The sequence below is a fragment of the Amblyomma mixtum genome, chromosome 6, assembly GCF_055824585.1.
Source record: "Amblyomma mixtum isolate Tamu chromosome 6, ASM5582458v1, whole genome shotgun sequence".
Lineage (NCBI taxonomy): Eukaryota > Metazoa > Arthropoda > Arachnida > Ixodida > Ixodidae > Amblyomma > Amblyomma mixtum.
Window position 1 is genome coordinate 48721892 of NC_143017.1, and position 12545 is coordinate 48734436.

The window sequence follows — 12545 nt, forward strand, 5'->3', positions numbered from 1 at the left end:
AGCGTAATCTGAAACACTGCCTGCTTAATGAAAATGCGCTTGTTAATTCGCCTTTAATTTTATTCCATTATTCAACGAGTACATCCATTAAAGGCTCATCGTACTCACGAATCTTTCACCTGGCCCGGATCTCGGAAACTTGGGTGCGTGGAAGCGGCATCGTGTGAGGTCCTTGGGTGTGTACACCTTGAGTGCGCTGACACCCTCGCAAGGATTTGAGTGCAATACGAGTAGAACAACCAGAGCGCTGTAAAGCATGGAGGCATGCCTGTTCTTTGGGACAGAATGCATGTATTCTCTGAGAAAAAACTTTCTTTAGTTGAGCAATGTTGCCTGCAGCCTACCAAATATCCCATCAGAGAAGAAAGCGACAGAAATTTCTCCTTTGGCAGGAAGTATAGCTCCAACTTATGCATTGATGCATGTATGCAGGCATGCGTGCATGAATGTATGTATGTATGTATGTATGTATGTATGTATGTATGTATGTATGTATGTATGTATGTATGTATGTATGTATGTATGTATGTATGTATGTATGTATGTATGTATGTATGTATGTATGTATGTATGTATGTATGTATGTATGTATGTATGTATGTATGTATGTATGTATGTATGTATGTATGTATTGTGGGATATACAGATATCCCTCGCCGCCCTGCGCCGAGTCACGAGACGAGAGCGCACGCCGCAGGGAATGGGGAGAGGAGGGCACCCGGCAACTCTCCTCACTCTCAGCTCGGACGTGACGTCACGCCTACGCTCTGGCGTCTTAGGGAAGGGGTGAACGACTGACTCCTCTTGATTGCAACAAGTTGCTCAAGAGGGAGGCAATGTCGTAGGGGTTAAAAGGCGAAGTTCGCGCGGGAACGGGGGACTCGCCCTCTCCTCTCGCCGCGGTGCTACTGCCGCTCTGCCCCGCCGACCCCGTCCTGCCCGCGCCCTCCCGGATTATCCACCGCCGGTCGACGACGACCTGGTAAGCTGCTGAACCATCTATTATCGGATAGAACATTCTTCCGCAGTGTGCTTTGCCTTGCGCTAGGTAAATAAACGGTTTCCTAGCGTACTCTGTTTGTTGCCTACTTCGTCCGAACCCGCCGTGGCTGTGACTTTGCGCCACGGGTTGGGGACACGAGAACGCCCGCGCATAGCTGGCACGGAAGAGCGCCTTCCCGGCCGGCTGCACGCGAGTGACCCCATATCTTGGCGCCCAACGTGGGTCGAACTAGGCATTGAGCAGTGTACTTTGTTGGAGCGAACGACTGTCGACGCGCTAACAAAGGATGGCAGCTGATAGGCCTGACTTCCAGTCTTTGTTCATGCTGTCAGAGCTAGCGGCACAGAGCCAGGGCTCCCTACTTGACTTGCCTTTGGAAGGCGTAAATCTTGAGTGTTCCACGCGGAATAGCCGAGTTGCATTCCCGGGCGCGTCGGCAGGACTTAGGCCTGGTACGGAGGGCACCACATCGGGCACCTCGCCGCTCCGTGGTGCGAACAATGGGGCGCATAGGCCTCATTGTTCGACACCATCAGCGGCTGCACCCAACTCCGGGGGCGTTAGTCCGCAGTCATCCGAGGTGCTCTTACAGAACGCGATGCAAGTTATGCAGAGCTTAGCGGGTATGTTGCAAAACAATTTGCAAGCCCCGGCCCAGGCACCCCGTCTTAGGATAGACGTACCTACCTACACGGGGTACCATGACAGAACAGGGGCTAATGAGTACCTCGACCGTCTGCTGCATTATCAGCAAGCGACAGGAATTGCAGACGCCGAACTGCTCGCGCGTGTTGTGCCTGTCTCTTTGACGGAGCAAGCGGCCCGCTGGTACCGACTAACCGGCAACCGAGCGAGGACAATGGAGGAGTTTAGCGCAAGCTTCCGCGACGAATTCCTTCCCGCAAACTACGAGTGGCGTTTGAGGAGGGAGCTGGAATTCCGCACCCAGCACCCCGACGAGTCTTTGTTAGAGTACGTCCGAGCGATGGACGAACTGTATCGCCTCGCTGACCCTCGCGCCACAAACACGGAGAAAGTTGAGCGTGTCACACGACAAGCGCACCCGACTTTCGCGGTCTACCTGAGAGGAGGCAGGTTTAGAGACCTGGACGAGCTAGCAGCTGAGGCGAAGCGCATTCAGGGAGACATCCTCTCTGCGCGAGCGTATCGGCCGCCGCCACCTGCATCGCAGTCACTTGAGCCGCACTGCGCGTGGAATGGCAGCTCAGCGCGTAGTCCGTCTAGAGCTGAAGCGACAGCACAATTTGCTGACGAGCGTGTCCCGAGGGGTTGGGAATTGTCCGACCGCGCTTTGGACCCCTTCAGCTACGCGCTGCGAACAGCACACGCTGCCGCAGAGCGGAACACCTGTAGCCGAGATCGCGAGGCCGACACGCGGCCGCACGAGCGGCCCCCACCGTCCGCACCGCGAGATGGAGATCGAAACGACCGACCGGAACGTGGCGACCAGCGCCTAGCCCGTCGGAGCCCGAGCAACCGCTGCTACAGGTGTGACCAACCGGGGCACTTCGCCCGCGACTGTGGCCGCCTCCCCGCCCGTGACCAAACACAGTCGGGAAACTGCCACAGCCGCCGGTGATCGACCTTCGATCCCGCGCGGCGTACACAGAGAAACCCGGTTTATTAGCGCCTTTGGCATGTCGCGTAGGAAGTTCTGTTGACTTGCCAGCGCCGTTCATTGAGCTAACGATAGCTCGAAAGAAATTCACCGCGTTACTCGATACAGGGGCAAGCGCTTCTTAGTTCGCTGACGAGGTGCTACACCATCTCCGCCAGAACAAAATCCGGTTGAGAGAGTGCGATACCACCTTTCGCCTCGCGAGCGGCACAGCGCAATCCAGCGGTGCAGCTAGGATAGTGGTTCGCTGGGAAAGACGCGTGCGGCGACAACGCCTCGTTCATCTTCCCTGTTTATCCGTTCCTGTAATTCTTGGGCGAGACTTCCTAGCCAAGACAGGCATTGTGATAGACATAGCCAGCGGAGGCTATCGAGAGCGCACCGCCGGCGTCTTGAAGCTTTTTGCAAAAGCGCCCGCGGCCTCGCAGTCAATTACGGCTCCGAACGCGGAGCTAGCGGGGAGTGACCGTGGAAAACCACCCCCGCCGGCCCGGAAACAAGCATGCGGGCGGACAGTCGCCGCTAAGAGAGGGCCCCCAGAGAATGTTGTCGCGGTAGAAAGCTGTTCTACCGTGCCAGCGAGGTCAATGCACCCTTTGTTGTCGGAGGTGAACAGCGTATCGGAGAGGCAGAAGGCACGTTTGTCATCTCTCCTCTACGAATTCAACGCGACATTCACGGACCGGCCTGGCCTCACTACACTAGTAAGGCACAGAATAGACACGGGTGATGCACTGCCTTGGAAGTGCAATCCTAGACCAATCAGCTTGGCTAAGAGAAAAGCACTAGACGGCGCCTTAAACGAACTTATCGATACTGGCGTTGTTGAGAGGTCTAACAGCCCTTGGGGCTTCCCGGTAGTCTTAGTCCCAAAGAAAGACGATACACATCGGCTTTGTGTGGACTACCGCAGACTGAATGAGGTTACGAGGAAGGATGCGTACCCTCTACCAACCATTTCTTCCCTAGTGTCCAACCTAGGTGGGGCGAAGTACTTTACTACGCTCGATGCTAGCCGCGGATACTTTCAGGTTGAAATGGATGAGCGTGATAAGGAGAAGACTGCTTTCACTTGTCACAGAGGTCTTTAACAATTCAAGAGAATGTCTTCTGGCTTGGTAGGAGCACCCGCTACTTATCAGCGCCCAATGGACCGTGTTCTGGGAGATGCGAAGTGGCACCACGCGCTCACATACCTAGACGACATCGTGGTGTACTCGAAAACGTTCGAGGAACACCTGCGCCACTTGAGGGACATCCTAGAGAGGCTGAGGTCCGCGGGAATCACTTTGAACCCGAAGAAGGCGCAGATCGCCGCGACCCGAATAACACTGTTGGGGTTCACGATCGACAAAGGCCGCATTCTGCCGTGCGAGGATAAACTCGAGGCTTTGCTTAAGTTTCCGTCGCCGTCAGATCTAGCTGGTCTCAGACGCTTCCTGGGAATGGCGAACTTTTATCGCCAGTTCATCCCGGATTGCGCAGCGCTGCAGGAACCTTTGACAAAGCTTTTGAAAAAGGGCGAGCGCTGGAGTTGGGGTCCCGAGCAAGAGGCTGCACTGCGCAACCTCGTTAAGGTGCTCGCGGACACGGCTGAGTTGCAGCTACCCGACCTAAACAGGGAGTTTGTGATTCAAACCGACGCAAGCGACCTGGGCTTAGGAGCAGTGTTGCTTCAGGAGCATGAAGGCGTCCTCCGACCGGTAGCGTTCGCGAGCCGTTCACTGACGCCGGCAGAGAAGAACTATTCGGTGACAGAGAAGGAATGTCTCGCGATAGTTTTTGCTCTGCGGAAGTTCGACTACTACGTCGACGGGGTGGGATTTGTGATCGAGACGGATCACATGGCGCTCACCTGGCTGAGACGACTCAGCGAGCCGAGCGGCCGCCTGGCGCGTTGGGCCCTGTTGCTGCAGCGTTACGACTTTACCGTACGCTACCGAAAAGGGAAGAACAACGCCGTGGCTGACGCACTCTCGCGAGCGCCTGTCCAGAGCGAGGAAGGTCACACGACCGACCGCCCGACAGAGAGAGAGAGTGAGGGATTGTCGCCAGCCGTAGCCGATGTAAGGGACACGGACCGACCGTTGACTCCAGGCGAGAGCGTGAACCACGTGGACTACGAGAGTTCCGTGGGGATCGCGTTCAGCAGAAAGGAGTTGCTCGAAGCTCAGCTGATGGATTCGTTTTGTCGAAAAGTGTTCGACGGGCTCCGGGAGCCGGGCGGCCGGTACGCCGCGCACACGGGGACAGCTGGTTTTGCTGTCGGTGCGGAGCGCTTGGAAACAGCTGGTAGTGCTGTGAGCGCGCTGGATTCTTATCTGCTGGATTCCGACGGCGTCCTGCTGAGGTATATCCCCTCCGAGAACGACACAAGCGAGGCGTTCAGGGTGGTGATACCGCGAGTGTTGAGAGCGGCACTGTTACGTTACTTTCATGACTCGTGCATCGCTGGGCATGCAAGGGGCCCCAAGACTTACATTAAGTTGTGTCGCTTTGCTACCTGGCTTGGCATGAAAAGGGACGTAACACGCTACGCCCGCTCGTGCCATGTGTGCCAAAGCGTGAAGCCCCGGGGTGGACGACCGCCCCGCCTCATGCAGCCGATTAACAGCCAGACTCCCTGGCAAATCGCGGCGTGTGACATCATGGGACCGTAACCCACGACACCAAGCAGGAACAAATTCTTGTTGGTGGTCACGGATCACTTCAGCAAGTGGGTTGAACTTTTCCCCCTGAGAAAGCTGACGGCACGAGTGATCATGGAGAAGCTGATGGACGTATTCACCAGGTTCGGTTTCCCAGAGCAGCTGATAACGGACAACGCGTCCTACTTCACTGCGAAGGTGTTCGTAGATTCGTGCGCTGAACTCGGCATTAAGCACAAGAAAACGACCACCTATCATGCTCAGTCGAACCCCACGGAACGAGTCAACCGCAACATCAAGCACATGCTTGTCGCGTACTCTGAGAGGCACAAAGATTGGGACTCCTATCTGCCAGAGATCGCGTTCGCTTTGCGTTCGACCTTTAACCGCTCGACTGGGTATGCGCCGTCTTCTCTCAATCTGGGTAGAGAGCTGCTAAATCCGATGGACCGGGTTCTAACGGACAGCGGGAAGACGCCAGTCGCTTCGTCAGCACGAGCTGAATACGCGACGCAGCTGCGCGCTAAGATGACGGAGGCCTTACACAAGGCTCGCCGAAACCTGAGCACCGCTAGGGCGCAGCAGAAAGCACAGCACGACCGCTCGCACCTGGATGTTCACTACGAAGTGGGCGATCTGGTGCTTCGGCGCCAACACGTTCTCAGCGATGCTAGCAGACAGTTCGCGGCCTCGTTGGCGCCGAAATGGATCGGGCCGTTTCGCGTGCGAGAGAAGCTTTCCTCGCTCGTTTACAGGCTCGAGGACTTGCGGTCGAAACCGACAGGTGGACCGGTGCACGTATGCGACCTGAAACGTTATGTGCAGCGGGATGAGTGGGTCCAGGACACAGCACGACCCGCGCCGCAATCGGAAAACGAGCGCTGCGATCAGCCGGCAAATTCCGCGTCCCGCTATAACTTGCGCCGTAGGCAGAAATAAAATCTGCCTGCGCGGACTAGAGCGAGGGCGCAGGCCGACACGCAGTCTCGTTAAATGCATGAACGTACGGGCCGCTCATACCGATCAATGTTACGTAAGACTTACTTGCGTTAACCCTCATGACTCTCGTGAGGGCCGAACAGCTACGTAGCACGCGCTGCGGGAGTTGGTTACATCTGTGTTGACCTTTTTCAGCGCAGATGGAAAAGAAGCAGGGCGCATCAGAACGACATCGTTCACCACTACCACCAACTAGAACCATCTAGAAGCCACCATCCAGCTTCGGCAACGCGCCGCGCCCATGGCCCGCCGCTACGCCCAGCCCGCGACCTGCAGCCGCCACCCTGCTGCAGCCAGGCCGCTACTGCTACCTGCCACAACGCGTCGGAGCTGCCCGCCTGCCGACTGTACGCCGCCGCACCCGCCTACCCAAGAGCAAGCTGGCCAAACGAAGACAGAGCAGCCGTGGCCCCATTACCACCTCAACCCTGGGCCCTGGCCAGCAAACCGGGTATGCCAGGGCAACCCAACCGCCCGGCCTCTACCATGGAAGCGCCGCGGCCCTCGCCTCTGAAGCCACCTGACCCAGCCTCTGAGAGCGGCGCAGCCACGAACCTGGCCTCCAAGCAGTCGAAGCCGGTGCCACGGAGGCGGTCAACCACCTTCACCGGAGCGGTGCAAGCGCGGGTAATCGGAAGACGGCGACCGGTAGCAAGCTACCTGTCGACATCGGCATCTCGCGGGTGGTCAAGTATTCGGACCAGCTGATCGGTGCGGGCGTGGCGCGGACGGCAACAAGAGTACCGGCGGGAGCCGAAGAACTTCGATCCCTGGATGGCTGCGTCCGCTTCTCTGTCCGGGAGGCTTCTTAAGGAGGGGAGGATGTGGGATATACAGATATCCCTCGCCGCCCTGCGCCGAGTCACGAGACGAGAGCGCACGCCGCAGGGAATGGGGAGAGGAGGGCACCCGGCAACTCTCCTCACTCTCAGCTCGGACGTGACGTCACGCCTACGCTCTGGCGTCTTAGGAAAGGGGTGAACGACTGACTCCTCTTGATTGCAACAAGTTGCTCAAGAGGGAGGCAATGTCGTAGGGGTTAAAAGGCGAAGTTCGCGCGGGAACGGGGGACTCGCCCTCTCCTCTCGCCGCGGTGCTACTGCCGCTCTGCCCCGCCGACCCCGTCCTGCCCGCGCCCTCCCGGATTATCCACCGCCGGTCGACGACGACCTGGTAAGCTGCTGAACCATCTATTATCGGATAGAACATTCTTCCGCAGTGTGCTTTGCCTTGCGCTAGGTAAATAAACGGTTTCCTAGCGTACTCTGTTCGTTGCCTACTTCGTCCGTACCCGCCGTGGCTGTGACTTTGCGCCACGGGTTGGGGACACGAGAACGCCCGCGCATAGCTGGCACGGAAGCGCGCCTTCCCGGCCGGCTGCACGCGAGCGACCCTATAGTATGTATGTATGCATGTATGTATGTATGTATGTATGTATGTATGTATGTATGTATGTATGTATGTATGTATGTATGTATGTATGTATGTATGTATGTATGTATGTATGTATGTATGTATGTATGTAGGTGTGTATGTAGGTGTGTATGTATGTATGTATGTATGTATGTATGTATGTATGTATGTATGTATGTATGTATGTATGTATGTATGTATGTATGTATGTATGTATGTATGTATGTATGTATGTATGTATGTATGTATGTATGTGTGTGTGTGTGTGTGTACGTATGTATGTATACATGCATGTATGCATGTATGTATGTTTGTGTATGTGTGTATGTATGCATGCGTGCATGCATGCATGTATATATGCATGTATGTACGCATGTATGTGTGTATGCATGTGTGTATGAATGTGTGTATATGCGTGCGTGTGTGTGTTCATGTATGCAACCATCCATTGTTCTTAACTTTTCCATCGATACCAAAACCTGAGGTGACAAACACTGCATCTAGCGGTTTGTGATACCTACAAGTCTTGACAAGTTTAGATACTGGCTGTCCAATGTGTCCGCCTGTCACCTTTCTGCGCCCTTGTTGCGTGCACTCGCAAACACCCTCAGAGCCTGTGGGAGAGCGGTCCCTGTCACAAAGGAGACGCCCTGGACTCAGCGCGGCAAGCTAGGCCAGAGACCAAATACCAGGTGACAAGGAGTGTGGTCGTATGGTGCCCGGCTTTCGCCTGTCGCTAGCCAGAGAATGGGTCGGAGCCAAAGGTTCACAAAGAAAACAAAGTTTACACAACAGAGACGATACATAGGATTTAACAATCACTCGTACGAGCACATACAAAGTGATTTACAATACAGCGCAATTCGTGCAAAGTAGCAATCGCAAAAGATTGTTGGTACAGCAGAGATACTACACCCAAGAAGCACTGATACAAGAGTGATACACAAACGAACGAACAAAAGAAAATTTCTTCACCAGGCACTGCGACGTTCCGACGACCCGTCCCGCTGCAGGACCGTCCCGCAGGCTGGCTCAGGTGAGCTGTGCTTTATGCACAGCACACGGGCGCCTCTTGCGTTTCGCCTCCATCGAAATGCGGCCACCGCGGTCGGGTTCGAACCCGTGCACTCCGGCTCGGTAGACGAGTGCCATAGCACTGAGCCAACGCGGCGGGTATTCCTGTAAGCGTCGAAACTTTTCGGTGCGTACGCAGAAGACAATTTTTTAGTCTTTCTTCTAGCTCTTAGTATGAGCAAGCTTTGAGTATTAATGCATTTGCGCACCATTTCACGACAGGTTTTTGTGTTCACTCAAAAAGATTTGAAAATACTCCCAATAACTAGTGAAATGTTTGCCATTGTCAACCTGCAGTACGCAAGCGGCACTAGACTTGTTCCACTAGCCATCTGGAGATTCCTTCCATCTACCGCTAGGGCTGCTATAAATGCTAGGACACGTTAAAGACCATTGGGGACTTGCTGTCTGGATGATAACATTCCTTGTCTTGTTTCTATCGATGAAGTTCAGTTAGCGGACGCAAGCCACGTAATGGCTTATGCCTATAAATGCCTATAAACCGAATGCTTATGCCCCTAAGAGGAGGCAGGTGGCGTAGGAAAGCACTACGAGTGCGCCTAAATTTTATTCCTCCTATCAGTAAGCTATATATTATTGTGTTCTTATTGACACGGCAAGCTCCAAAACAGTTTCTTTTACAGCCGTCAGGTGGCTCCGGTTGCTGATGTGCACGAGACGTTTCGAGTCAGGAGACAGTTAAGAGACGGTACTTTTATAATCCTTACACACATATTTGGCTATTTCCTTTCCAAGAAACTATTTAGGTATGCAAACACATCAGGAAATCTGGATGATCGACACGACTTATCTTTATGTAGTGCGAAATAGTGCACAGAAACTAACTAAGCGGTGTTCGAATTTCGGTGTAGCCGAAATTCTAGAATCCCGTGTGCTGTGCGATGTCAGTGCACGTTAAAGAACCCCGGGTGGTCGAAATTTCCGGAGCCCTTCACTACGCTGTCCCTCATGGCCTGAGTCGCTTTGGGACGTTAAACTCTCATAAACCATAAACCAGAAACTAAGTAATGAGCTAGAAGTATGCGAAAGGGCCGCATTATTCTTTTGTTTCAGTACTTGATCATCGTTTGACAGCAGGGGCGTAGCCAGGGGGGGGGGGGGGGGGGGGGGGGGGGGGAGGTGGGGCTCATGGGCTTCCCCTCGAAATTTTTTCGAACTGTCACGCACCACTGACCACAACAACCACCGGCGCGGGAAGTCATTCTTTGTCACCTACAATGTCTTTTTCAGACTGAACAACATTTTGGCGCGAACATTGCTAACTCGGGTTGGATTTCGTGGCAATGGCCATGCGAATACGAAAATTTGCAGGATATCAATAAGCGATCTTGATTGACCTTGTTTATTGAAAGCCCTGCCCATGCGGCGTTTCAAAACATACACACTCGGATATTGCTTATTTCAAATTGCGGCATCATTCATGCGTTTCTTTTGTCCTTCTCTTTCCTTTTTCGCTAACTGCTTTTACTTTTTCTTTGAACCAAAGGAATGGGTTTATTGGGGTTTAACGTACCAAAGCAACTCAGGCTATGAAGGACGCCGTAATGAAGGACTCCGGAAATTTCGACAACCTGGGGATTTTTAACGTGCGCTGACATCGCACGGTGCACGGGCCTTTAGAATTTCGCTGTCATCGAAATTCGGACGCCGCGGCCGGGATCGAACCCGTGTCCTTCGGGCCAGCAGCCGAGCGCCGTAGCCACTGAGCCACCGCTGCGGGGCTGAACAAAAGGAATACCGTTCTGTAATTATGGTGTAGAATAATTGTCGCCCTGCCGGCAATTAAAATAATACGTACTTTCGTATTGATTTCTGCGTTATTCCTTTATTATGCTTTGCTGGTTTCTGACTGATATAGTTCTAGACTTGGTGTGATATTTTCTTCCCTTATTAAATACGCTCAAGCAATAAAGACAAAAAAAAAACAACAAGCCGCCGCGTTGGTTCAGTGGTTATGGTGCTCGGCTGCTGACCCGAAATACGCGAGTTCGATCCCGGCCGCGGCGGTTGAATTTCTTTGGAGGAGAAATTCTAGAGGCCCGTGTACTGTGCGATGTCAGTGCTCGTTAAAGAACCCCAGGTGGTCGAAATTTCCGGAGCCCTCCACTACGGCGTCTCTCATAGCCTTAGTCGCTTTTGGTCGTTAAACCCCATAAACCAAACCAAACCTTTCAAATACGCAAAAGCATGGAAGCTTTGGTATTAGTTATATCTGCCACGGTTCATAAGACTTACGAATGCACTCTTTTATTTAAAAAATACATGATTTACTTGTTTAGACAGTGCGTAGTGTTATCTAATACACAATGACATTCTAAATTTAGCAATGCAGTTAATATTCTTGCGTTTGATCCCTCCACAAATGCTATGAGGAGGCCGCGCTGCAACGTGAGGAGAGAAAAAAAAGGAGGAGAGATTGAATTACTACACGAAATAAAAGGCAGGGCCAGAAGAAAAGTCGATACATACGCAAGCAAAAAAAAACTGCCGATTACGCTATTTCCTCAGGCGCAATTTGAGCGCCGCACATCAGCTGTTTCAGCTTTTCGATAGATCGTGGCAAAGAATACGAGCAAGGCATGTATGTACAATTACAGACAGGTTTTTATTTTTCAGACATATTCCTTCTTCAAGAAACACTCCACTAACAGTAAAGTTACACTTGAGAAAGATTACAATACAAAAGAATTATTGCGCTTAAAGGGAAACTGCACAGGTTTTATAAACAAACGAGCTTAGGAGGGTCGAATGTGTGAAACTTGCAGGTAAAGCATGCGAAGTGTTTTTGGGCTAGCACTTGAAATAGCGATGTAATCGCCGATTAAAATCCGGACACTCTTGAAGCTTCTCCGCAGCGCACAACGCCAAGTGTGGGGGGGGGGGGGGGGGCATGATGACGTCATCGGTACATTTACAACGCACAAACGCCTGCTTTGAAGGAAAAAAACCAGCGCCACAGAACGCAAACCCCGCCGAGAGACGTTTGGCACCGTCTAATGAGTCAGGGCAGGGTGTGGCTGACGACAGCGGTAATTTGAAATCATACCTTCCGTGACGTCACGCTGAATTTCTCTGCACTTCTCTGGTGCAGCGAGGAGAAGCGCAAAATTCAATCGTCGTTTACGTCACTTTTTTTAAATGCCAGTGCAAAAACACTTGGCATGCTTTACCTACAGCCCATATAGATTTGAATCCTTGAATATCGCGTAATCCTCAAAAAAGTGCTGCAGTTGCCCTTTAAAGTGCACACCCACGAGAGAAAGAGGCAAACAAACAAAACACAATTTGTTCACTGAAGCTGAAACGGCCGCTCGGGTGCTCACGCCCCTCTTATATAGGCTAGCTCCACGTCTGTCTGTTCTTCGCGCCAAGGCAGGCGTGCATGTACACAGTGTCGGCTGTGCAGTCTCCTTCTCGTTCTCGCGCTGGGCGTGCGTCCTGATTGGTCGAAAGCCGGGAGTGGCTTCGAGGAGCATCTGGAACTTTCTGTCGTGGCGCCGCCGCCGTCGCGTGAGTGAAGAGGTGGAGGATATCTCTTAGCGCATGCAAGGCTACGCCCTCTCCGTCAACATCACTTAGAAATGACTCGGAGAGTTTAGAACAATCGACGGCAATCCCCCTGCGCGCCGCGTCCGCGAGCGGTGGGAGAGGGGGCAGCCACACACAAAAGGCTAGTCGCTCTCCAGGGGTTCCTTCTCCCCCATTTTGTCACGCGCGCCGGCGAGAGCAGTCCGAGCGGCGCTGTTTT

At 53.2% G+C, this 12545-nt stretch overlaps 1 protein-coding gene across 1 annotated transcript; it reads left to right on the forward strand.

Moving 5' to 3' along the window:
• Nucleotides 1-1177: 1177 nt before the first annotated feature.
• On the forward strand, nucleotides 1178-6813 carry LOC149339024 (uncharacterized). Its single transcript, XM_089550857.1, has 2 exons — nucleotides 1178-2484; nucleotides 6566-6813. Exons 1-2 carry the CDS (start codon nucleotides 1290-1292, stop codon nucleotides 6811-6813), a joined length of 1443 nt encoding a protein of 480 aa, XP_089406983.1. The 5' UTR covers nucleotides 1178-1289.
• The last annotated feature ends 5732 nt before the right edge of the window (nucleotides 6814-12545 follow it).

Coding starts and splice junctions, on each gene's coding strand:
- LOC149339024 (XM_089550857.1), top strand. CDS start 1,290: ATGGCAGCTGATAGGCCTGACTTCCAGTCTTTGTTCATGCTGTCAGAG. Junction 2,485..6,565: donor TGGCGACCAGCGCCTAGCCC/GTCGGAGCCCGA, acceptor CGCGACCTGCAG/CCGCCACCCTGCTGCAGCCA.